The sequence below is a fragment of the Vicugna pacos genome, chromosome 7 (assembly GCF_048564905.1).
Source record: "Vicugna pacos chromosome 7, VicPac4, whole genome shotgun sequence".
Taxonomy (NCBI): Eukaryota; Metazoa; Chordata; class Mammalia; order Artiodactyla; family Camelidae; genus Vicugna; species Vicugna pacos.
Genome location: NC_132993.1, coordinates 12,290,544 through 12,316,857, shown reverse-complemented (window position 1 = coordinate 12,316,857; position 26,314 = coordinate 12,290,544). Strand labels below are relative to the sequence as shown.

Sequence of the window (26,314 nt, the reverse complement as noted above, 5' to 3'; positions counted from 1 at the left end):
GTATCTGCTCGGAGTCTCACTGGGCTGAAATCTGGGTGTCAGGCAGGGCTGTGGTATGCATCTGGGGCCTCTTCTGCAACCATCCAGCCAGTGAAGACTCTCCTTTGAAAGGACTCGCCTGGGGAGAAGGTACAGCTCAATGGTACATGCTTAGTATGCATGAGGTCCTGGGTTCAATCCCTAGTACCTACCTTAAAAAAAAAAAACTTAATTACCGCACACCCCCCACCCCACAAAGTCTAGGTTAGACTAAGGAATGGACATTTTAAGTTGCACGCATGATGGTCTATTGGTCACTAATTTGCCGGACTGCTGGTTACTAAACACTAGTGAGGTAAAGATGCTTTATTTGTGGTCCTTTAAACAGTATCCTTGATGTATCCCCTTACTTCTTAATGCAGAGTCCACACTTTCATATGCTCATTTGCAGTTGGAACTTATTTCAAGACCACAAGAAAGCATCTTTACCTCACACCCGGAAAGCAAACTTGGAAATCCAAATGCTGCTACAGATACCTTTATCAGTCATACCCCCACCCTCCCTGAAATCTTCCGCAGTGTTTGCTTTAGCCTTCCCCACCAACCTTTTTTGAAAATAAGAATCTGTGTACGTCCACAGGAGTTAATCGCAGAGGTTTAATAACCAGCAGTCAGGCAAATTAGTGACCAACAGACCATCATGCATGCAACTTAAAATGTCCATTCCTTAGTCTAACTTAGAGTTTGGGGGGGGGCAGGTAAAATAACAGTTAAACAGATGATTTCAACATAGGACAGGATGCTACACTGCAACAACACAAATAACCAAAATTTCAGTGGCTTTCCCCCCAGAACTCGCACTGTGTCCCCCTCGGAGGTTGGGTGAGGGCTCTGCTCCCACCCCCTCCTCACACTGTGACCCATGTTGGTGAATAGCCACCTTCTCAGAAATTATCCATTGCCATAGAAAAAGGGAGAATGAGGAAAACCACAGACTGGCTCTTAAAACTTTCACCTGGGAATCATACATGTCACTTCCGCTCATGTTCCAGCGGCCCGCGAAAGTTAGATGGGCTTTGCACCTGTCCCCCCCCCCCCCCATACACCCAGAAAGCAAACCTGGAAATTCAAACGCTGCTACAGATACCTTTATCAGTCTCATACCCTCTCCCTCCCCAAAATCTTCCACAGTGTTTGCTTTACCCTTCCCCACCAACCTTTTTTGAAAATAAGAATCTGTGTATGCCCACAGGAGTTAGTCACAGAGGGAAACATCAACTATATTGTGTGGTGGCAGGAAAGATGTTGAGATTGTAGTTTTTGCACAAATCAGAAAGCAGTTCACCTGCCGCGGTGGTTCCCCAATCACACTGAATGAGCTCCCTCTCGACACAGGCAGTTCCAGGGCAGCTGCACAAAGCGAGGACTGATACATGAGCTTCCACTGCCTTGTCCAGGACACAAAGAAAACTGTTCCAAACACCAAACTACCTAAACTCCAGAAGTAAGCTGTTACACCAGCGGAGCCATGCCTAGACCGCTCTCCCCGCCAGACTCAGACATGCCAATCTGGCAGCAACTATGAGCCTCCTCCTGCTCTCTGGACACCAAAAAGCAGAGACTTTAGTCTCTCTCCCCCACTCAGATCCCCAAAACTTCTTCCTCACCTCTGAGGCTCCCCAGCATCCTTCGGGGGTACGTGTGGTCCCCAGCATGGCCTGATCTGGAGCAGCTGAAGGTGAACTTTGGGTGCTGATGGAAGGGAGCAGCTTCAACTGAAGACCCACTGGTGGGGAGTTTATAGAAACTCCCAGACTCCTCAGTGGACCTTCAGCCATGACAATAACCAGTCACAACACACACAATCCTAGGTGAGGAAACATTTTCAATAGCATCAATTCTTAATTCAGGTATTAAAACTATAAATTCTTAATTTTAGACATTATTTTACAAATAACCACTGCAAAAAGGTTACTGAAGGTGTTCCACAGGGGTGATGGAAGGGTTTTTATTTTATTAGTGAAGAACTTATGTAATAGAATAATTAGGAAGAAAAATACCCTTTCAAAACACAGCATGTTGTGACCTACCTGTTATTTGCTGGTAGGAATCTGGTTCAAATACAAGCGCGTGGCAGCAGAAACCGGCAGTGCCTTGGGCCAGTGAAGGAGGCCTAAGGGTTAGTCTTGTAAATTTTAAAATACACAATAATTTGCTGATCCCAGTTGGTAAGTTTCCCCTCATCTCTCAAACATCTCTCAGCAGGCTAGATGTCTTTGGGAAGGTGTTGGCTTTTCTCAGTGAACCTATATGCACAGAAATTTGACTAGCTGATGAACTGATTCAGGAGGCAATGAAAGAAATACTATGCTTCGACATCAGCACATTTCAAAATAGTTCATTGCACAAAACAGAAAGCCGATTTATGGGTTTTAAAAATTGTTTTATTTGGGAAAAGTGCTTCTTACAAAAGGGCAGCTGCAAAATACAGAGACTTCTGCAACAATTATTTGTTTTTTCTTAAAGTGAAAGAATGGGTGGGACCCAAGGAATCAAAGCAGCAGGTGGACCAACCAGGAGCACCCCAAGGTTATTTTCAGGAAATAAGAGCAACAAAACACAAAGCTAAAATTTCCGATCAGGGATTTCTTCTAATAATTTAACTTTAGCTTGGCTCGTGGATTACCACACCTTCCCCTAAAATGGAAAACTGTGACTTATTACACAAACCAATGACTCTAAGAAACGCCGTAGGACATAGTTCTGAATCTGTCCAGCTGCAGGGCTCAGGGATGGAATGAGGCAAATACCCACAAAGACAACACAAACACCCAACAACAAAACCCTCAAATGAGGACAAAGGTTTATCAAAAGGTGCCTGGATTGGAAAGGCCAGGAGATCATAAAATGTTAAATACAACTGTGTTTCCAAGACCCAGTTTGTGTTAATATATGGGATAACCAGGTAGTTTAATGACTACGGCCAAGCCCGTTTCTCTATATTTATACAGACAGACAGAGCTAGTACTGCTCTGTTAACAGCTACCAACATACTGCTTTGTCCTTTTAAGATCTACTTGTCACAAAAGGCTGAAGTCACTAAACCAGGTTTTTCCACTAAGGCTACAAACACTGCATCTATGCAGGGATGAGAAGCTTGTTACACACTCACACGTTTCAAGTCTATCAGCCCTTGGGAGTCAACTTCCAATTCTGGATTTATTTTATGTCACTCTATCTTTCATATGCGTTCTTTCACAATTTTCCTAACATGCTAAACATGGTAAAAATCTCAACACATTCGCACCTGGTTCTGGTTACCCAGTAGTATTGTGTGCAATTAAACAAGAGACCAAAACCATGGAACAAGTGCACAGGGTGGGGACTACAGGGCGGAGAACAGTCATAAAAACAGAGATGTGCAGATTTCACCAGAAACCTCAAGGACCCACCTCCTAAGTCTACAGCAGAAGGTGACTTGCCACAGTTCAGGTCCTTCACCCACCACCCCTATTCCTGGACCCAAAGCAGGGCCAGTGCTGTTACTTTTGAACCTGGGGTCCTCAAAATGGGGTGGGAAGTCCAGAAACACTACCCTAGAACCGTGTGAATCTGGCTGCAAACAGATGACGCAACAAACCTACACTAACTGTCTGACAGTTAAATTCATGTTACAAAAAAACTAACTTTAAGATTTATTTTTGTAACTTCTTTAAACAGAGAAAACACACGCCTTGGGGAAAGGTGAGGGGTTGAGAAGACAGGCCCTGGGTGAAAATGATTAGGACAGCACCTGGAGTTGACAGGCCTGCCTGGGAGAGGACCCCGGGCACTGCCACACCACCACAGGGGACAGCTGCTGTCTGAGGCTCAGCAGGCCAGTTCACACGCCACGCTAAGCTGCTATAGGTCCAAGTCATAAAAATCTTCCAGCTCATCATGAAACAAGTCCCACTCGTCTTCAGAGTCTGTCAGGTCGTCGTCCCCACCTGCAGCCAAGAGCATAAGCAACATCTCGCCCAGCTCAAAGGTGACAACCTCCTCTTCGTCGTTGTCAAAGGGGTTGCCGTTCTCTCTTTCCTCAATGAGCTCCCAGAAGTGGTTCCTTCGTTGGGCCTGTAAAAAACAAGGCCATGATAGGGATGGCACTGCCGAGTAGCATCTTCTATTCTGTGGTTTCTAAGGCAAAACGTCCAGCACACCAGAGGGCATGACGAACCAGACTTCTCATTTAGGGTTCCGACTTTACCAGCTCCTCCCCTCCGGTTACTGGAGGCACAGCTTAGTCTAGGGCTTTAAGCATTCTACTGTTCTCCTCTCACTTCCCTCCCAGTTTGCTGAGGCTGGTTTCCTCCAACACTCTCGTCCTGCTCGCTCCCAGACCTGACTGTTGGTCTTCTCCTGCCCCTACCCCAGTCTGTGTGGGACTCGGCTGAGAGCGTGTATTTCCCCTCCTTTAAAAAAACAGTGAGAGTTACCCGGTATCTGCTTGATGTTCCCACTTTCTGTCTCTGTGGCTCCTCTCTACGGCCATCAGGGTACGCATGCTTGTAAAAACAGTTCCCTCCAAATGGGCAGCTCCCACGGCCTTCATCAAAATACCTGCACGCCTTGTTGCTGGAAAGGAAAATATCGCAACCCTTATTCACGGTGGATTTCAGGTCTGAATCTGACTATCACCCAGGGTTTCTTCTAACAGGAAGGGAGAAAACCAGCATGTTTACAGCCCCTCCCCACGGTGTGTTCTGACACGTGTGTGCGCTACTGTGTGAAACTCTGACCAGAAACAAGCTGTTTGAGCCTAGCTGTTTAACAGCTCTGGCATCGCAGGTCCAGCAGAGACACCCTTCGAGAAAGAATGTAGGACGACTGTACCACGGACTCGGAGTGAGGGAGAAGCCCACTGCTGGGGCTTCAGCTAGCAGAGCACAGACTCCATCATAACACAGCCCCTCGGCATGCGCCCCAGGGACTGTGTTCTAGCAAGACACACACTGGGTAAGTGTTACCAGGGGTGACAGAATAAACTGTACCAGGAAGTCAAAGAAAGGGTAGGAAGGAGGTAGGAGTATGTAACGCAGCACTGTTCTGTTCAAAGTGAACCCAAGCTAGGTAGGCGCTTAGCTTGAGAAAAGGCTGCAGTGCTCATACCTCATTGCCTCCTTGTATTTCTGAATGAGTTTCTGCTTCTCTTCTTTCTCCTCCACCCAGTACTCACTTGGAATGACAAAGTTAGATGTGATCCGGCATTCTGGGCAGGACCTGGGAAACAATGAACAGGCTGCAATGCAAATTTCCCTTTACAGGCCCACTCTCCTTCAAGGACACACCCTGGTGTGTCACCTCCAGACTTAAAGACTTAACTGAAAGGCAAATGGGCACTTCCTGAAACGGTTCCACACACTGTCACACAACTGACCATTCCTTTTGAGGCAAGGCAAACTCCTTTATCAGTTCAATTCAATGGCTAGCCAGTCGTTAAAAAAAAGTAACTTCGTTAACAGAAACAACAAAAGAAGACATTTCACACAGACTCCTTTTTCTTTCGTTGAAATAAATTTATTTCTTGTAACTTTGCTCTGTTTAGATTATGTAGTTTTTGTTCAGTAATGAGAACAATCTTTAAAGGATGGTGGATTATTGGCTAGCTTAATGGATGGAATAGGAAAGTGGAAAATGTAAAACGTCAGGAAACATACATTCAGAGCTAGGTAAGTTTGTTCTCTGAGCCTAAACCGGCTAATCCATTAAACACAATCTCCTCAGAAAAAAGCACGAAGATTCTACTGATACATAGGGTTTCCTCATTCAAATAAAAGATGTACCACCTAATCTAGAAGCTGGCTGAAATACAAAGAAACCCCAACTAGAAGAATACCCCAGTTTCAAGATAAAATGCATGCATTTAAATGCGGTCCATCTGGTTGAAAGTTGGCACAAGATACTAAATTCTTCCCCAAAACAGAAAGCACAAACGGAGATTGGGGAGGAGTCTCACTTTATGATCTTGCTCTCAAATTGCTTAGCACTCCTCCACTTGCGAATACACTTGAGACAGTAGGTGTGACTGCAGTTGGAGAGAATCCCAAAGCGGCGCTCACTGGGGTTGGCTTTCTCGTAGACCACCTCCATGCAGATCCCGCACACCATGTCCTTACTGCGCTGGACAGCGAATGAGAGCTCCATGTCCTTCTCATGGGCCTCAATGCACGACTAGAAAAAGTGGGGAGAAAAGTGCGATCAAGTCGTGGAATGATGACAGACCGCAACGAGACAGTCAAGGACTCCCATTCAGAGAATCAAATAAAGTCTATTGAAAAAAACAATGTTCCCAAGGTGACATTAAAATTTGCTTTGTTCATAGGTGATTACAGGTACACCGATATTTTGGGACTTCATGTTACTACAAAGTCAAACTACAAGGACTAAAAAATTACCCAATTTTCTCTATCCTGCAACTCATCCCCTGCTGTTATCCACATTACAACAGTTTCTTATACTAAGTTTGCTGATTTAGTGGTTTCTAGATGGAAAATGTAATTAGGATTAAGGCTCTAATCCTTACAGCCTGTCAGAAAATAAGGGTGGAAGAAACTAACATTTATTACGTGACAATTATGTGGCAGGCATGTAAGTTTCACATTCAAAACCAAGCAGCTTTATTGAGATATAATTTACACACCATATAATGCATTCATTTAAAGTATACAAGTGAATGTTTTTTGGAATGTGCAGAGCTGTGCGACCATCACCACAATCAGTGTTAGGACAGTTTCATTACCCCAAAGCCATAGGGGACACTCACTTTCCCCTAGACGCCCCCAAGTCCTAAGCAACACCGAGCCTGTAGATAACGCTTATTTCCGACATTTCATATAAATACGTGGTCCTTTGTGACTGGTTTTGTTCACTTAGACATTTTCAAAGTCTCTATGTTGTAGAAGATACGAGCATTTCATTTCCTTTTATTGTTGAGGAATATTCTACTGATGGACAGATCAGTTTATTTATCCGTTCATCAGGTGATGGACATTTCCGTTGTTTCCACTTTACGGCTATTATGAATAATACCATAAACATTCATATACAAGATTTTGTGCAGACATCACATATTTTTTATTTTAAATGAGGTATAGTTGACATAACATTATATTACACGTATTTTAATCTATAAGAAAATGCCAATTGTAGGACATGTAAAAAAAAAAAACAGCAACAGAAAAGTCACCCCGGTTTCACATAACCACAATATTACATATTTCTATCTTCTTCCTAAACTTGATTTAATCTACTTAAATTCACAGAGCCAATTAGCTGTGAAGGTAGGATTCAAACCACCTTACACCATGCTTCACTCCTCCAATGATCAAATTAATTTTTATTAAACAGAGATGATGATTAGAAGAAAAATTTGCTCCAATAAATATTAAGGTTTGTAATACAATGCCTTCTCAACAAAAAAATTCATGCTGCAAATGAGCTTAAAAATCATAGCCTGGAGGGGGGGTGGTGGAGCTCAGTGGTTAACAGTGTGTGCTTAATATGCACAAGGTCCTGAGTTCAATCCCCAGTATCCCCATTAAAAATAAACATGACACAACATTGTTAACTGACTATACTTCAATTTTTACAAAGTAAAAAATAAAACAAACCTAATTACCTCCCTTCTCACCAAAAAAAAAACTTAGCTTGAAACCCTCATCCATTGCTGTTGAAAATGTAAAATGGTGCAGTCACTGTGGAAAAAGTTTGACAGTTATTCAAAATATTAAGCATAGAGTTACCATATGACCCACCAACTCTACCAAGGTAATTAAAAATCTACAAAAATGTATACATGAATGTTCATGGCATTACTCACAATAGCCAAAAGGTGAGATTTAAATGGAAAAACAAAACGTGATAAAGTGCTACAGTGGATTATTCAGCCACAAAAAGGAATGAAGTACTGACATACACTAACATGAATGAACCCTGAAAACAATATGCTAATATTTTAGCCAGTCACAAAAGGCCACATATGATTCTATTCATATGAAATGTCCAGAACAGGCAAGTCCATAGAAACAGAAAGAAAATTAGTTACTGCCAGGAGCCGGAGGAAGGGTAGTATGGAGAGAAATGGAGCTAATGAGTATGAGGTTTCTTTTTTGGGGGAATGAAAATGCCCTAAAATTAGAATGGCGGTAATGGTTGCACGACACTGTAAATATATTAAAAACAATGAAACATGCGTTTTAGAAAAGTAAATTGTATGGAATGTGAATCTCAGAAAAGCTGTTATTTTTTAAGCTGTGGGAGGAACGCCTATAGCCTGAGGTTCTACAAGCAGGATTTCTTGGTAAAGCATTCAAGAAGCCCAGGGAGGAACATACTCCTACTTACTGACAACCACTCAATTCATCAAATGTTTCTCTGAAATGAAGCGACACTGTTGTGAAAGGGAAAACACAGTTCTCACACTTCTTAACATAATAACGTCCTTAAGACTTACTTTTATATGTTGTGATCTCTGGGCAGCATCCACTGGATGGAGGACCTGCAGCCCACACATATCACACGAGTCTCCGTGCAGATACACACAGTTCTCCCCGTACCGGCACTCTCCCACCGCAGCATAGGGGCAGAGCTGTTTCTTCGTTTCCACTGCAGTCTGCTCTTTCTCTGACTCTTCCTTGGTCACTGAGCCCTGCAGGGGTGCTTCAGTGCAGGAAGGGGCAGCTGAAAATGTTTAAGAGGGTGGTAAAGGTCCAAAGTGGCTAAGGCAGATATACGTACTGTAGGGTAACTTAGAACCTAACTGAAAAGAAAAAAATTAAAAAGAACTTGTGGTAGCTCGCGGTGAAAAAGAATGTGACAATGAATATATGTACATTCATGTATGACTGAAAAATTGTGCTCTACACTGGAAACTGACACAACATTGTACACTGACTATAACTCAATAAAATAAAATTTAAAAAAAAGACCTTCAATTAAACTCCAAAACAGTCTAAAATAGTCTATTGAACTAATTCCCTTACTCTTGAAAGAAATTAATCTTTTCTAATGCTGACATTTCCCGAGATTAGGCTTGTTTTCGTTTTGTTTTTTAAAAAAGAATTTTTATGTACTTCTCGGAGGAATTGCACTGATTAAAGGAGAAAGGCTTCAGTTCTTCAGAATATTCTAAACTCATTACTATTGGGATTCAAAAAGTTTCTTTAATTCCCTCTGTAAGTCTTAGGGAATTCAATGTAAGAATATTAAAATTAGGCCATAAATACGAAGATTAGAAGCAGGAAGGTTGTAAAAACTCAGCTAGTTGATGGACTACCGTCTAGCCTTCTAACTTGTTTTTATTCTTCAAAATACTCACTACGGCCACAGTAGGGCTGCCCAGGAACAAACTCAATGGCGTTCACCCAGTCTTCTGAACCTGCTCCTACGGTTGCAAAGTTTGAATTTCTTGACTCAGATTCGCCTATATTCATTTCAACAATCGGTCCAACTACTGATGAGAGACTTGAAGAAGCAGCAAGAGATGATTTTGCAGTTAGATCTGTAGCAGTTGCTTCTTCCTGTTTCAATGGCTTGCTATGTTCATATCTTAAACAAAAAAACAGTTAAAAAAAAAAGTCAGCAGTCACTGTCTAATCAGAAGCCCCTAGATGGAATATACATTCCTCGATCCTGTCCTTGGGTTCTTTCCAAACTACTGTGCATATGAATCATGTGGGAAATTGCTAAAAGGTAGGTACCTAATTTCTAAGCCTGGAATGCAGCCCCTAATTTTAAATGGCTAACAAGCCCCTGCACGATGCTAATACTGCTGGTCTAGGGACCACACTATGAGTAGCAAGGCCATAGACCAGGGGCAGTTCACTTTAAAGGGTAAAATACATACAGCTTCGCAGGCCATACTGCCATGCCACAACTATTCAGCTCTGCAGAGGCAGTTCCAAAGCAGCTGCGGGCATTATCTAAGTTACTATGCTTGGCTGTGTTCCAATAAAACTTTACGAAAACAGCCTTTGGTCAGCCTTGCCCTACAGGCCATGGTTTGCCCAGCCCTGGCGCAGACCACCTATTATCCTTCAAATTCCACTCTAATCAGGAGTTTCAGATAGCAGACCATCTACTGTTTCCAGAGCAACTCTGCTAGAGACTGCTGCCAAAACTGACCAACTGATAAACCAAAGCAAGGTTGATACTCCAACTCAACGAGTGAAAACGTGGAACATTTTACCAACACATAAATTAAAATGTCCCCAATATTAAAAGGGAGGGAAAGTATCTGCTAAATATACAATATCTATCTTCTTTTCCTATATCCATTCATTCACCCAATTACTTCTTTTCTAAATGCTTACTTACCCTATGCATTTCCTGATTCCTTTTCATATGTAAAACTATCACTGAATCCATACCTCCATATAAAAAAGCTAATTCTCTTCAAGAATTAATTTGTTGCCTGAGAAAACCCTCAATTCTTTGAGCTTTTTATGCTGAGATTTATTCAGAAACAAAAAATTAATGATGTATGTTAGTACATAAACTGCATTATAAGGTACAGTATGTAACTAGCAGTTCTTGCAATTAATCAATTAATTGGGCAATACTAGCCATGGGTCATCTGTATGATAGGTGTCTGTGTTTACATCTAAAAAAGAAGTAAAAGCTAACTAAAGGCTGTCCTTTAGCTTATGGCTAAAATATTTGCCAAGCTGATCTTTAACATTATGTCATATTATCTTAAACCTTCATATTCCTACTCAAGCATTTGGTAACCTACTTTGCTATGCAGTGCAAGTAATTGGAGGGTCCTGCAATCAGCTACAAAAACCCAGTGCATTTTATTCCACAGACCGGAATCCCTCAAGCTGCTGAAGATCATGAATATGCTCTTGTACCACCTCATTTCATCGTCAAAAAACTGTGAGAAAGTATTCTTTCCTTTTAGAGATGATGTGTAAGTGCTCTTAAGTCTGCCGTTGACTCTAGAGCCGCCCTACGACAGGGCGGCCACTGGCCGTATCGGGCCATGTATGCTTAGACTTTAAAACTCACCTCCGTGGTCCTTGCACTAGCTACACTTCCACGTGTTCAGCACCACATGTAGCTAGCGGTTACTTTTTGGGTAGCAGATAGAGAATATAATATATATATATATATTATATCACACAAAGTTCTATTAAACAACATTGCTCTCAAGTTTGTTTTAGAGTCTTGGGGAACCTTAGAAATCTAGCCCCAGATCCTCAATTTTCAGATTTAGTAATTCTCTGATTTGAAGAAAATTTCAGAAAAAATATTTTAATTATTTTCACAGTCTAAGTTAGAAAAGAACCTGGGCTTGACTTTAAAATGCCAGTTTTACCAATATAGAAGGCCTTCAGGGATTTGGGAACGTTTTAAAGGAGTAAATAAAAACCAAATGTCAAGACGCATAAAGAATCTAAGAAAGAGATATGACACTCATGTTTCAGTTTTTTCTCCTGTGCAATATTCATTTTAAGGATTTCAAGGTAAATGACTCAAACTACTTAACAGACAGGACTAGAATGCTGACCACCATCTATCAAATTGCAAATACTATGAAGTTTTTGAGAGGAGTGCATTTTGGTTTGAAGGTAAATTTATTAAGGAACCAACAAGGTATAATAAAAATTTTGAAAGTACAGAATATTAGCAAAAAAATTCCACATCTATAAATAAATGAAATTTTCTTGCTTCCAAATAGTCTACAGTTTTCTATGGTCATAAAAGAATCTGTTTTAAGAACAGACTAAAATTCGAGGTAAACATACTCACAGTTAATTTTTTTTTTAATCAACACCCAGTAATGAACACCTACCATGCATTAAGACCTGTACCTCTTCCTGAGGAGTCAAATATGAAAAACAAGGTCCCTGCTATCAAACGAGAATCTATTTTTAAAAATTAAACTTTTAAATTAAGAGTTCCTCTAGAAAAGGAATGTATGTCAAGTAAAAAGAAATAATTTTATTCCAAGGGATTATATTCTCAAATCTGCCTATTCCCTTAGTGTAGAGTAGATCAACATAAAATATGCTTCCGAGGTAAAAATCTGTGAGGAAGTACAAGGAAAGCCAGAGTACAAATAAGAAAGAATTAATGAGGCAAGAAAAAGACTAAAGAAAAAGCAAGACTCCCTTTTTGAAAGGTGTTTACTAAAACATAATGGTTCAGTGAAGCACAGAGATCCTTAAGAGTGGGGATTGGCCAGGTATGGCCCTCAGACCACATCCAACCAGAGCCAGGAATAGTTTGGGGCATTATTTATTTTTTATTGAAGTATAGTTGATTTTGACATGTTTACATGGTTAAAAAAAGATAACTTTATGATACAAAAATTAAATGAAATTAAAATTTCAGTGTCCCAAAACAAAGTTTCACTGGATCACAGCTACATCTGTCAGCTTATATATTACCTATGGCTGCAAAAATACTTAGTCTTGGCCTCATGCTGAAAGTGTGCCAAACCCTGCTAAAGAGGATTCTTACATCTGCTAGATTCAAAGTCTATGACAGCGCTTTTGTTATAGTTACTAAATTAATTCTTTAACGGATTATCACAGACTCACTGATGCTTTTAGTCAAAGTGCTAAGTGGTGAGTTAATGCTGAGTTAAACCAATATTGTGCTTTTCTTTCATAACTTGTAAAGAATATTTTGATATAGTATCAGTTTCCATCTAAGGAAGTTTAATCAATTTTTCTTCTACCTCTATGCAAAAAAAGACCCTTTTCCTTCTGGCTGGCTTACAACTCCCCACCTCTAATCATTTCAAGGTCTGGTATCTGTCCTTAAAGGTTTTAACTTACGGGATTCAGTAAGTCTACAGAGCAAAACCCCTCCAAAGGAAACAAGTTCTACCACAGCAATAGTTGTCACCAAGGCAACACTGCTCCTTTCCCAAGTGGTGCTCCGAAACAGTGACTGGGATTTTCAGCGGCATTTATCAGTGGGGATAAGGGATTCTAGATCTCCTGCAGCATGCCCTGAGCAACAAAGATTCAGCTTCACTAAATATGAGTGCCCCCATTGCGCAACACTGACACAGTTACGCTTCTCAGAACTGCTGGAACTAGGATATCGTCTTTCATTATAAACTATTCCCTTCATTAGGAGTTAAATTATTTGAAATCCCTGGTCATTGGCCAAGTTATATAAAAAAAGATCCCTATTTAGTAAGACCGAAGGTAGGTTTAAGCCCCCAAGCACAATTTTAACAAGGAAACAAGCAGTCTTGGAACAAGCCCCTCCATAAGATTCCTCCTCTAGCTAGTCTATAATCAAGCTCTTAACCATCACCTGATACACCAGCCTGTCCCAAACAATGAGCACCAAACTTTCCTTTCAGGCAGACTACCAGGATATAGGTTTCCCTACCTCTTTTCATTTTATGTAAGAACTCTGAACCCAGCTCAAATCAGGGTCTTTCCCCCAAAGAGGGAGCTGTATATCCTTAACTAAAAAGGAAATGTAAAGAAAAAAGCAGTTCTTTAGGTGACCTACATCTGCCCAAGTATCGGAGCCTCACCAGAACAAGGCACCTACCTTACTCCCTGGCCTTCCACTTCCGTCTCCCACAAGGAAGCCCACTGAATACAGGGTCATGCTGATGATGGGCTCTATACTTACTCCCAAGGAGAACACGGAATACCATTTGGGGCTGGCAAAGCTACCTGAAAAATAAGCTGATTAACACGTGGATCCTAGGCCTTAGCTGGGATTTCTTCAACTTATCCTAATTTCCCATTCATTTCACCTACAGGATCCAATCAGCGAAGTATCTCTTCCGAATGAGAGGCTCATCTGTTAACCAACCACACTTTCCCACAGTCTGTCACACAGCGTATTCTCCACTCCTCCCTGCCGGGCACCTAGACCCTCATCTCCATTCTCGCCCACATTCAATTTCTCTCTCCCAATAGTTTACAAGGATTCTCAGAGGACTGCCTAGTCAAGCAACTCAGCTGCTCTACAGTGAAGTGCATCTAAAAAACCTGCACAGACCAACCTACTACAAAGAATTGCTCACTCACAGTAGGATGGATGTCAAACGTCTTTTGTTCCCTTTAATATTGTGACTACAAAAGACATGTCTGAGTTTTTTAGTTTTTGTTTTTGAGGATAATGTCATTGTGTCCTTTTTTTCCTTTCTAGCAATATTGCGGTGAAAAAATTAGCAGAGGGCAAAATGACTGACCACTAAACTCAGGTATCAAGAGGTTACATTTCTGGGCTCCTTCCTACAGTCACGTGAAGAGAATCTTTTCCTTTTTCAGTCCTGACTAATTTCCTAGTAAAATAGACATGTGATAACTAACTAAACATCAATATCACCCCCATCAATAATTTTAGTCTTTTGAACTCTAAGCATTGAACCCAACAGCTGACACAATTCTTTTCTCATAATAGAATGCCAAAATTGGCTCTGACACTGCCAAAATATCTTACCTAGTATGATGGTTTAAAATATGTCCAAAATTCTAACACTCCTCCCTCCAAAAGGTGGAGCCCAATCTCTTTCCCCTTAAATGTGAGCTGGTCTTAGTGACTTGCTTGTAATAAACAGAAAACAGTGGAAGTGACAGTGTGTGACTTCTGAGATTAGATCACAAAAAGGCATTGTGGCTTCATCCTTGCTGTCTCTCTTAAATCACTTACTCTGGGGAGAGCTAGCTGCCAAGTGTGAGGACACTAAAGCAGCCGCAGGGAAAGGTCCACAAGGCAAGGAACTAAGGCCTCCCGCCAACAGACCCTTCTAGGACTAATCCTCCAGCTCCCATCCAGATATCAGCCCATGGCAGCCCTGGCTGAAATCCTGGCAGCAATCTCTTCTTGAGAGTCTCTGAGCAAAGCCACTTCCAGATTCCAGACCCCCCCCAAAATTCTGACATAATAAATGTTTACTGTTTCTAAGCTGTTAAAAATTTCCGAGTAATCTGTTTAACATCAGTAGATAATTAATACACCTAGATATTTTCTAAACTGGGAGGAAAAAGCTCTATTCACTTTCTAGCAGAACCCACTAGTGCTGAACTGCAATTTTAACTGGGTAACGGTACCAATTCAATGAACAATGATGGAGCTTACTTAATTACTAATCCCTCTCAGTTCTCCAACATTCTGAGAGACGTACCAGAAACACTTCTGAAGCATCTTCCCTAAATCTTAGCTCGGAATTAGCCCTGTGAGCTCAGGTGGTTTAGGGAAGTTTAGCTGGAATGACAAGCCCTCTCAACTAGTAATCTAATACACTGTTCCAAACGCTGACGATCCCATTTTCCCTCCATAATTCATACTAACGGCGAAGAGCTGCAAACAGCCCAGGTCAAATATGCAACTCAGTCTGCAGACACACCTTCACCACACCCTCCCCCTAGGTTTACCTCAGCCCCTAATTAAATACAGGACTGTATTATAAACTCAGTAATTGGCTCCAAGCAAGAGATTTGTCAGTGTGCTAACATCCCCGAGGAGCATTTTCAAAGTACTATTTTAAATCTACTATCTACAAAGCTGTTGGAATTATATATTTTACTCTCATTTTTTTTCTCCCAACCTCTCCCAATCCACCCTTGAACAAAACTGATTTGTAAACAAATTCTTACCTGCAATGGTCTCCGTAAATACAGTACCCTCGCTGAAAATACTTGCACACTACACCATATGGACTGTCAGAGAGGTCGTGGGAGTAGCGACAGTTATCTCCTTCTTTACAAACCCCATGCAGGAAATACCTGTGAGACAAAGAACCACAAGTTGGGTTACAAATGACTAAAGCCAGTAAGTACTCGAAGAACTCATGACCAGCATATGCTACCAGTAACATACAAGCCCTAAATATCAGTAATATATTCTACTATTCTATTTTATCTACACAAACATGAGAAGTGCACACAAAGAAAGTAGAACTAGACTGCACGGCCAGAAAAGTATCCATTACGGTACCAAAGACAGGCTGCCTGTAGATTCAGGCACCAATTTAGATTTAAACTCTGAGGTGGTCATGAACTTGTCTCTGCAGGTTAAGTCTGACCACTGCTCTCATTTTATAGTCCTAGAGGCAGCTTCTTGTTTTCCACTAACTTTAGCCATCATGGCAGATCTAAAAAAAAAAAAAAAATCACAGATAAAGAAGCAAGGAACAACGTAATCCCGAACAGGTCAGACTACCGTATACATTTCACTTCTTCAAGAAACCACTTTAATTCTTTAAAAGCCACATGCGAAAATACAAGTAAAACTTGTGGCAAAGGGAAATTTTATGTCCTTCGTTTAGCAGACTCTTGTTCTTCTGCCTTAAGGGATTACATACATGTGCATCTAACTAGCAGTTTCCAAAAACCAAGCATCAGAGTATGACTCAGTTTCTAAGAGGACCTGGACCAGCAGGCAGCATCAGCATCATCTGGGAATTTGCCAGAAACACAACTTTTGAGACCTTATCTCAGACCAACTAAATTGGAAATAGGGCAGGGGTGGGCCACACAGCAATCTGTAATTCTTTAAGTAACTAGGGTGGATGAGGGAAATGATGAAAAGGGTCTTATGTTCTTCTTTAACATCTTTTATTGATTTATAATCAAGGGTCTGGTCTTATGTTTTGTAGACAACCCTGATCTTGTACAGTGGGTAGAAACACCACCACCCCCATCCTCCCTCCTATCACTGACTTCCGTCAGCCTTTTTTTCCCCCCATTGGTTGCTTATTGGTCTCTTTCTCTTGAACAGAGTTATGCAGATTTAATTTTTGCAGGCCATAACTCTGTCAGATACGCATCTATGTACAGCTGGTACAGAGTAAGGAAAAAATGCCTGTTTCCTGGGTGTAAATGAGGCTGGCCTTGTAGAGGACATCACTGTATCCAAGAATGTCACAGTTACCTACAGATGGTAGGTAGAGTAGCAGTAAATACACTCCAATGGCCTAAGGAATTGAATGACATATAGAAAACAAATTCACATTTACCTAAGGAGCCTTGAAGAAGGGTGCCTCAAATTGAAATGTGAAAGGTTCTATTCAGAGATTACTGGCAAGTATGCCTTCTACAAGACAGTGGATAATTATCAAAATCCTAAAAGTGCCCTAGGGTTCAGTCCATAAAAAAATAAGAAAACAGAAATCAAATTCTAACTATAATTAACCTATTTTCAACTGTTACAGGGTTTAACTTAATCTAACTCAGGCTTTAACTTTTGCTCAAATACAGGACAACTTTCTGTAAGCTTTGAAGCTGAGTGCCACATAACACAAATTTGAGTTAAACCACTTGTGCCAATAGAAAATTTTTGACTGCATAATTGAAGAGAACACTGAAAAAAAAAACCCAACAACTTAGCAAACCAATGATCATTTCACTGTAACCACAACTAGTATAATCATGTTTCAAAGTATCTCCAAAGTATCCACAGTTGGTAATAGGTTATTAATTTGAAACAATTTCACTATTTGAATACAGTTGCTTCCTACCCCATCCCCAGTGGGAACTTTCACTCTCACAATTCTCAACACAAGACAAAGGTGTCTAATACCTTCAATAGAGATGCATATATTGATATAGTTTTAAGGCTTGATAAACTGTCTACCTAGAAATCTCAAGCTCGGTAGGTAATTCCTTAATCTCAGGCACAATACTTGGAATTTTAAGATTGTTCTTAAATCTCATTTTGCCATGCTCTCATTCAATCAGTTGTCGCCCTCAGCTTTATGATGCTCTTCATTGTGTCACATCTTCATTATGTCACCACCTGACAGCTGCTGACCTTAACACTTTCCCTTCAATCAGTTGCTCCAAGGATTTAGCTCCCTTAACACCTGCACTTTGGTTCAGCATGGTGCTCTTCCTCAGCACTGCTGCAACCCCTCCACCACTATTCCTTTTTGACATCCACGATGGTAAAAATTATTCATGAGAATCCAAAAACCAAGAGTGAAAATCAGAGTCAACCAACAGTCTAGTTGGCCTAGGACAGTGTAGCATGGCCTATTAGCACATTATGGCCAAAACATAATACAGCATATGACCAAGAGTGAAGAGAAACAGGGCAAACCTGTGGGGAGAAAGGGCTAGGAGCTAGGGAACTGATCCTGCAGGGCCTTTTAAGCCAAGTTATCTTAAAGCAGTAAGAAACCACTGAAGGATCTGAAACAAGAAAATGTCAGAATTAGATTTAAAATTTAAAAACACTAAAACTGCCTTCTTCCAGGTGATCTGTGTTGGCCAACTGATTACATTTACATCTAGGGACTTCAGTTGATCCCAAGTTTCAAAAGCCAGCGGTGAATGCAGCTACCAGAACAGCTAACACCACCACCAGGCTGCATCTGTAGTAGATTGTTTGGCTCTAAGTAGTAATAAAAAGCACACAGGTTCAGAATTAGGAAGATTGTTTAAATTGTAGCTTTGTTGCTTACTAGCTGTATGATCCTCAGTAAGCTATTTCATTTTATTTTCATCACTCTTTCAGATTTAAGAACTAAAGATTTAAGTTTAGAACTTTAGATTTAAAGAACTTGAGACCTTAAAAAAAAAAAACAGCATGTGTGCAGTAGCAGCATCTGTGCTGGTACTCACGTTCATTCACACATCTCTCCTTCCACATCCTTCCTCTGCCCTGTCAGACCATTCCTTGACCACATTTGTTTCTGACCACACATGTACTTAAGAAAGTACACAGGAACAAATCAGTTAAGGAAGGCAACCAACAGGCAAGAGATCTAGATACCCTGACATAGAAGATTTTAAGTAACTGGAGTAGTTTAGCCAGAAGACAAAGAACTTGACCTGTTCCAGCACTATTCCTGATACAGTGAATATATGCAGAATGCTACATCATAAATCTGGCTCAACATAAGGACTGAGAAACAGAACTACCCAGCAATGAAGTAAGTCCCTGAGGTCCAGAACTAGCATCACTAAAGGAATTCAAGCAGACACAAAATCACCGGATACTGTGTAATCAACAGAAACACTAGAATACAAGCTCTAAGTAGCTACTGCCAAATACTGAGCATTATTTTACATGGTTGTTTGCTATGTATGGTCTGGGTTTCTGGTTTGTATTACTTGCCTTTTATCTCTCAGTGATACTAACACTATTGGTATTTCCAGAATTATAAACAATCCTCATAGTGAAACCCCTTCTTGCCAACTCATCTCTAAATCTGAAATTATGACATAATACAATTTATAATAGAAAGAGGGGGAAAAAAGCAACTCTCCCCCAAATTTCTCCCTACTACAAAACCAATCAAGAGAAGTGTTGGGTTTTGTTTGTTTGTTTTTTAATGCCACCACCAAAAACCACCATTCAAATTCACCTTGATGCCACTGCCCAGGCTGAGCCTACCTTCAGTTAAAGGCTGGGCCATATGATTTCTAAGGTTCCTTCCACCTTGAAGATTCTATGATTCCGAGCAGACACTGTCCAGTACTAAATACAGATACAATTGACTAGAATCCTCTACTGCTGTACCTCCTGGAAACCTAAGCATGGTGGCCAAGATACACACAAGAAACCTCAACAGTAGCTTGTGAGGGCACAAGAGAACCACACGATACCCTCATAATACTTCTAGGCATCATAACAGCCTGTCTGGGGATTTATAGAAATTACATAATATTAATTAATGTGGTTATTAATCACTTAATCTGCTGCGACATTTCTTACTTTGTTACTTTAATTCTTGATGAGTGCGTGTACCCTTTTTCAAACTAGATTGTAAATTCCTGGTGTTTAAGAACCAGTTTATACTGCTTTTTATCTCCTATAGTATCTGTATACAAAATACTTCCCTATTTGTTTTTTAGGGAAACAGTGCCAGTAGCAAATTAATCTTTCTCTGGGCTGGATAACTTTTTCAATATCATCCCTTCAAAAAACACTAAAGTTTGCAAGTAATAAATTTTACTATGGATATTACAGCACTTGGATAAAGACTTTCTGGGAAAATTCCCTTTAATTTTAAGCTATGTTAACTACACTTTAAAGTTTTTAAAAAATCAAAAACGAAAAACCACTTGGTTTTTGTGCATTATTTCAACTGTCCATACATTTGTCTCCCACTGTAGAAGCACTCTAATAAAGCAAATTCCAAATCACAACCTGCAAGTTACAACTTTGTTTTAACCCCACACTTAAGGAAACTAGAAAAGGAAGAGCATTTCTATTTCACAGTATTCCTCTAATAAAAGATATCAAAAATGGCCTGATGGGGGCAGCATAACACAGTTCCTTGGGAAAGGTATACCTAAGTTTTCAAGCTGTGAAAACAAAACACAATGAGAGAGAATTTCAAGAGAAATATTTAAGAAATAGTAACCAGCAAGAAAATACAGATGGTTCTGAGCAGTCACAAATTTCCATCATCCAAACTTCTAAGAGGATTACACCCTAAGTGAAGAAAAAAGCCTAGATTTGAGGGGGAAAGAGGTAGCAACTAGAACACATCACTATCTTGAGTTCTCTTCAAAGGAGATTTTGCTATTAAACACATGAAAACATTAATTTATAATACAGTGCATCTCTGAATTTCCTTTAACATTTAGCTCTATATCTCTCTGTGTAGGCACTAATGCTTATTTACTGAATAACTGATTAGTCCCAGAAAGATAAACACATGTTCTGTTAAGTCTTTTGTCTTTGTTAATTTACAAAGGGTTTTCCTTCTTTTTTTAAAAAATGAAATCTTAACAAGCACATATCAAACTGGGTGATTTTAGGTATGGGCCTACCAACATCAATTCAAGCATTTACTGAGTATACTAGGCACTGAATAAAGCCCTATAGACACAATGATAAATAAAACAGCATTCCTGCTCTCAGAGAGCTCAGAGTTTACAGTAAATAAATGAAGATATATTTGATACTCAAGGGAGGAAGATTTTTTAAAAATAGGATATCATGTTAGTACCTAGAACAACTGAAAACACTGTCAAATATTCAACCCAAGATTTAACTAATCTGTACTTATTGTAAAGCTGTCTATACAAAAACAGAAGCATATCTAAGCCTGTATCTGATTCTTAATGTTTCTTTGAAATATTAGATTACTCCGCTATGTAAACTCTTTAAGTACATAAGTCTACTGGTTCATGGGCAAGGAATTCCCACTGTCCAGAAATGATCTAGGCTATTTCATTAGCCAAAGATCCTAAAGGTAGGCAAAGAGGAAAAACTAGTCTTGTGAGCTGTTTCGAATTCTGATGACACTGGTGAGGAACTAGAAAAGGGGAAGCAGACCAGGGAAAAAAGTACCTCACAGGGGAAAGTAAAGTGTAGAAGTGACAATGAATTCTGTGCAGAGATGTAAAGCTGAGCTCAAATACAGGCACACCAGGATAATAATGAGACAAGTAAAATACAGTAATGTCAAGACGGTGATGGCTATTCAAGATTAGACTATACTGAGATTGGGAAGGCGGATATAGGCAAGGCATTGTAGGAGTTTCTTAAAGAACTCATAAAACTAGTACCTGTGAATCAACTGCAGCATTGCAGAGAAAAAAGAAGAGACTCAAATTAGTTCCATAAATAGGAATTTTTAAATTATCATTCATTGGGATACTGCACAAGTATTCTTAGGATCTACAGATGAGTTACCTAAAACAGCTTTTATGCTTTTTCCATCTCCTTATTGAAAGTAAACTTAATTAAGCTTATCATTCATGTCTTAACAGTATATTAAGCACTGGGAACGCTTCACTCTCGCTGTTAATACCAGGACAGTGAATTCTGTATATTACGAATATTTTAAGTATTTGCATATAAATTACCCCACCTTGGTGAAAACCGGCATTTCAATGGATTTTTTTCAACCGACAGAAAAACAAAAGCTTCTAGCCGCCACTGATCATTTTTAAAAAATCCAATACGACATTCAATCAAACGCCCTAATTTTGTAAACATATAGCTGAATAATTTCTTTACATGCGTACACACATACGTATAACCGTCTTCTACTAATCACTTTATTTTTTCAAGTATTTTCATCTGACATGCCAAACCTAAATAAAAATCTCTCTCCTTGGGGAGAGACGAGCTCTTGAAACCCTGAACTAAGATGCGTGGATTTCAAAAGAGATACCTTTCGCGGGGGGACGGGAATGGCAGCTCGCAAAATTTAAGGCGGAGACGACCTCTGCCCGGTACTCGGTTCCAAGACAAAGCTCAGAACCGCCAACCTCGATATACATACAAAGAAGAAATAACAAAAGCTACTGCTCGGAGTGGGGCGGGGACCGGGGCCGAGAGACCACGGGGAGACGTTACAAATGGATGACACGGCGGCGGGGGCCCCCGGCAGACAGGCCACCTCCCTGGAGCCCGCACGGCGTTCCCCAACCTGGAGGGTCTTGGGGAACCGGACTCCGAGCGACACGGCCCACCCTCTTCCCGAACCTGCGGAGCTGGAGGCAGGGGGTGGGGGATCCGGCGACAATAAGGAAGGAGGAGTCATCCTACTTCTCCCTGCGCGCGCCGCGCCGCTCAGCCGGGCGCGGGGACGCGGCGAGCAGCGAGCGGCCCCGCAGCGAGGCTGCGCGCGGCCGGGCCTCAGCGGCCAGTGGGGGTTGACGCAGCGCGGGCGGGGAGGCCGCGGCGGCAGCAGGGACAGCCACGCCGGCGGCGGCGGCGGCGGCGGCGAAACGCCGGCTCCCCTCCCACCTCCGCCCGCCCCCTTCCTCCGCAGTCTCGGCCCCCTCCCTCCCCGCGCTCGGCGCCCGGCCGCGCTGCGTCTCACCTGCAGGTGACCTGTTTGGTCCAGCCGCCGCAGCTACTGTCGCTGCCGCCTCCCCCGCCCCCCGCCCCCGGGGACGGGGAGGTGACTGTGGGGATAGGGGTGGGGGAGGCCGCTGCCACCGCCGCCGCTGCCGCTCCTGCTCCTGATGTTGTGGCTGTTGTTCCGGGAGCTGCAGCCTCCGCCATTACTGTTTATCCCACACAGCAATGGCACCGGAACTTCCGGGATCACATAGTTCCGGCCCGGCTGCGGGGAGAAGGCGGTGAGGTGAAGGGTGGGGAGGGGAAGGACACTGAGGCGCCCGCTCTCTCCCCTCGGCCCCGCTCCGCGTCTCCGAGCGCTCTCGCGGCTCGAACTGCGGGCCGGAGCCCGAGCGGCCCCGGCCCGCCTCCAGCACCCTCTGATTGGTGGGCGAGACAGCTCCGCCTGAGGGGGCGGGGCGGGGGCGGGCTTCCCCAGGTGAGCCCCACCCCGCCCCGCCCCGCCCACCTACTGCCCCCAGGCTCCAAAGTCCAAATGTCAGGGGCATTGACCCAGAGGAGTATTTCCCAGCAGAGGCTGATCCAGTGGAGAGGGCAAGTGGAGTTACGGTCCTAGTTTTGAATCCAGACTTTCCCATTTCCTGAATATACCAATTACTAACTGTACCAACTTGGGCTATATGGCTGTTTTCTCTGAGCTTCAGTTTCCTCATCTGTCAAGTGGGGATGATAGTAGGCCCTACCTCACAGGGTTGCGGTGAGTGCTATATGATGTGTGGCAGTCACTGAGCTTAGTGCTTATTCACAGAGTAAACACTTAAGAAATGGTCTCTTTTATTTTTCCAATCAGAGGTGTGATCCCTTAGCCCAAGAGAACAATATAGTGGCTAAGCAAAGGTTCAGGCGTTAGCTTGTATCTGTTACCTCCAGGTTCTCCCATTCCTAGCAATGTGTTTTTGCGTAAGTTAACTTACCTCTTAATGCTTCTGCTTTCTCATCTGTAAAATAATTTTAAAATGATAACAATACCCTAGAGGTGGCTGTAAAAAGTAAATTAGTCTATGTAAAACCCTTAGCACTGTGCTTTACGCTACAGGTTTAACTTAATAGACAATGAATAACAAAAAGTGTCTGAAATATCCTAGCTTCTAAGAGTTATTTCTAACACTAGGAAACCTAAAAAGCATATAATCCTGTTTCCCCACTAATGCCCACTGTCCACTCAGATGCTGCATATTAAGTCCTGAGCTTCCATAGGCAGTTTTTCATAAGACCTTAAATTTGCTTTTCTATAGTTTCTCTGAGTTGAGAAAGTGAAGATCCACCCTACTGATAATCAGACCACAATGTACCCAACAGACACAAAGAAGGACAGTAGCAAAGCCAACAGAAAACGTTTCTCCCAAGGTCACGCCATGGCTGCAAAATGACTAACAATCCACTTTTGAGTAATTGCAGCTTTTTTTTTTTAACTAATGAACTCCTCAGCCCCACTTCATTTCTCCCTCTGACCTCCCGAAGATTTATGAGACACCCAGTTCCTAAACTGCCCCACTTCATGACAGCTCCAGCCCAGAACTGCTCTTCTCTTCTGCTTGTGTTATTACCCAAAAAGAGCTTCAACCCTGTACGAAGCCCCTACTCCCCTTCCCAGGATGCCCACATTCTCTCCTGTGTGGCCCCCCAACTTCGGCAAGTTCATACATCTTTGTTGGACTACAGGTGTGCTCTTAGTAGTATTTATCTATTGTTGTTAAATAACAAAATTTCAGCCAAGTAAGTTTTAAGATCTAAGATCTAACAGGCTTTATTGAATGACTCATGAATTGGGCAGCATCCCATCTAGCAAATAGAAAAGAGTTCCACTGAGCTGTAGAAAGGGAAAGGTTTTTAAAAGCTAAAAGCGGGGCAGAAAAAGGAAATTATTAGCAAAGAATGCATTGTTTCAGGCAGAGTTGTTCTCTCAAGGGGAATGGAAGGGGCTTATTGGGCAGATTACCTTACTCAGTGCTGACTAGGTAACTCCAGGTTGACTAGTTTAAGCTTACATTCCTGGGGGGGCAGGTTGAGACTACAATTAGGTTAGGCATTAAGTATTGGTTTGGTGACCTGGGGTCTAGCAAGAATGACTCCATTTGGGGCCTTCTGTCTCCTTATTAACACAGTCAAGTAATAAATTGTGTTTTTTAAACGTGAAAGTGGGAAAAGAAGTTCTTTAACTTTTTTTATGTTAAGAAAAGGGTCCTTTAAAACAATTCTTCTATTTTAGAAAAATCCTCTTGTAAATTATGGATTCTTTTTGTCTCCCCACTGCTGCCCTTGCCTGAAACCAGTGGTGTCTGGCTCAGAGCCTTCCGTGCAGTCATGAGATGGTAAAAACTGAGTCACAGAGACACACCTGAAAAGGCCCTGAGCCTGAACTTGAAGATGGAGTGGGGGATAGGACCCAGGGCTGTCCCCGAGGCCCCATGTATCTAGCCAACCTGAGCTCTGATTTTCAGATCTTCCTGTTAACCCTGTAGCCAGAGTGACTTTCTCTGCTCAAAGTCCTCTGAGGAGGGTTTCAATCAGGGTAAAGCTAGGCCCCCATCTGATGTGACTTCCTCTTCTCAGACCTCATCTCTCCTGCTCCTTCTCAGGACTCTGGCCTCATGCTTGTTACCCAATGTAAGTTCGTGTCCACAACTCACAGTGAGGACAAACAAACCAAAATATCAGAGTTTTTTGAGCAGAGAAAGGTTTATTGCAAGGCCAAGCAAGGAGAATGAGTGGCTTGTGCTCTAAAACCCTGAACTCTCAGATGGTTTGGGGGGAGAAGTTTTATAAGCAAAATTTAGGGTTAGGGCTGCAGAGTGTATGACTTTCTTCTGATTGGTTGGTGGTGAGGTAACAGGGCCATGTTCCAGAAATCTTGTGCTCAGCCATAAGTTACCATCTTCCACTTGGGTGGGGGCCTTAGTTCCTGCAGGAGAACTCAAAGATATTGTTATGTATGTTCCTTGAGGAGGAACCAAGACCCTGCCCCAAGGCTGCACTATTGTTTCTTGACTTGTTCCTCCTTTGTTTCTGTATTCCCTCCCTTCCCTGATTAGCAACTGTTTGAATCTGCCCTTTGGAACTCAGGGAAGGTCAAGGAGGCTGAATGAAGCCTATTTCCTACAAACAAGAAACAGGGAACACAGAAAGGGTTTGAACCTGGGAGGGTCGCATAGGGTCCTGCTTTGAATCATGCTGATGCAAATACACAAGTCACACTCTTACAACCTCATCACCCAGGCATTTCCTTGGCTAACTCCTCTAAGCTTTTGCCAAAATTCAACGAAAAATTCTCCTCTGACTGCCTTTTAAAATATTGCAACATGTTTCCTTACCCCCAACCTCACACTCCTCTACCCCTAAGCCCCTTACTCTGCTCTATTTTTTCTTTATTGCATAGTACTTACCTTCTAACTTACTATAGAATTTGCTTCTTTATTATTTTTCAAATTGTCTGTCTCTCCTAGCTAGAATCTAAGCTCTGAGGGCAGAGATTTTTGCCTGTTTTGTTCAGATGTACCCTAAGTCCCTAGAACAATGTCTGGCATATAGTAGGTGCTCA

General features: G+C 41.8%; 1 protein-coding gene across 6 annotated transcripts; it reads right to left on the bottom strand.

The window, feature by feature from the left end:
* Positions 1 to 2,401: 2,401 nt before the first annotated feature.
* On the bottom strand, positions 2,402 to 23,128 carry MKRN1 (makorin ring finger protein 1). 6 transcript variants are annotated; one of them, XM_072964338.1, is made up of 8 exons: positions 22,736 to 23,128; positions 15,603 to 15,731; positions 9,338 to 9,567; positions 8,474 to 8,700; positions 5,978 to 6,192; positions 5,131 to 5,241; positions 4,458 to 4,596; positions 2,402 to 4,095 (listed from the first exon to the last, which is right to left on the bottom strand). In XM_072964338.1, the coding sequence occupies exons 1-8, from the start codon at positions 22,918 to 22,920 to the stop codon at positions 3,883 to 3,885; spliced, it is 1,449 nt and encodes a 482-aa protein (XP_072820439.1). In that variant the 5' UTR covers positions 22,921 to 23,128; the 3' UTR covers positions 2,402 to 3,882. The 6 variants fall into 6 exon arrangements, with proteins under 6 accessions (XP_072820439.1, XP_072820441.1, XP_072820440.1 ...); XM_072964340.1 differs by lacking the exon at positions 22,736 to 23,128 and adding an exon at positions 22,396 to 22,527; XM_072964339.1 differs by lacking the exon at positions 22,736 to 23,128 and adding an exon at positions 22,340 to 22,485.
* Between the last annotated feature and the right edge of the window lie 3,186 nt (positions 23,129 to 26,314).

What these genes read in the sequence shown, in the direction of transcription:
- MKRN1 (XM_072964338.1), bottom strand. Translation starts at nt 22,920, where the DNA reads ATGGCGGAGGCTGCAGCTCCCGGAACAACAGCCACAACATCAGGAGCA. An exon ending in ATTTACGGAGACCATTGCAG is followed by an intron (nt 9,568 to 15,602) that starts GTAAGAATTTGT and finishes TTTTTGTTTAAG; the next exon opens with ATATGAACATAGCAAGCCAT. An exon ending in GCAGCCCTACTGTGGCCGTA is followed by an intron (nt 8,701 to 9,337) that starts GTGAGTATTTTG and finishes AAACATTTTCAG; the next exon opens with CTGCCCCTTCCTGCACTGAA.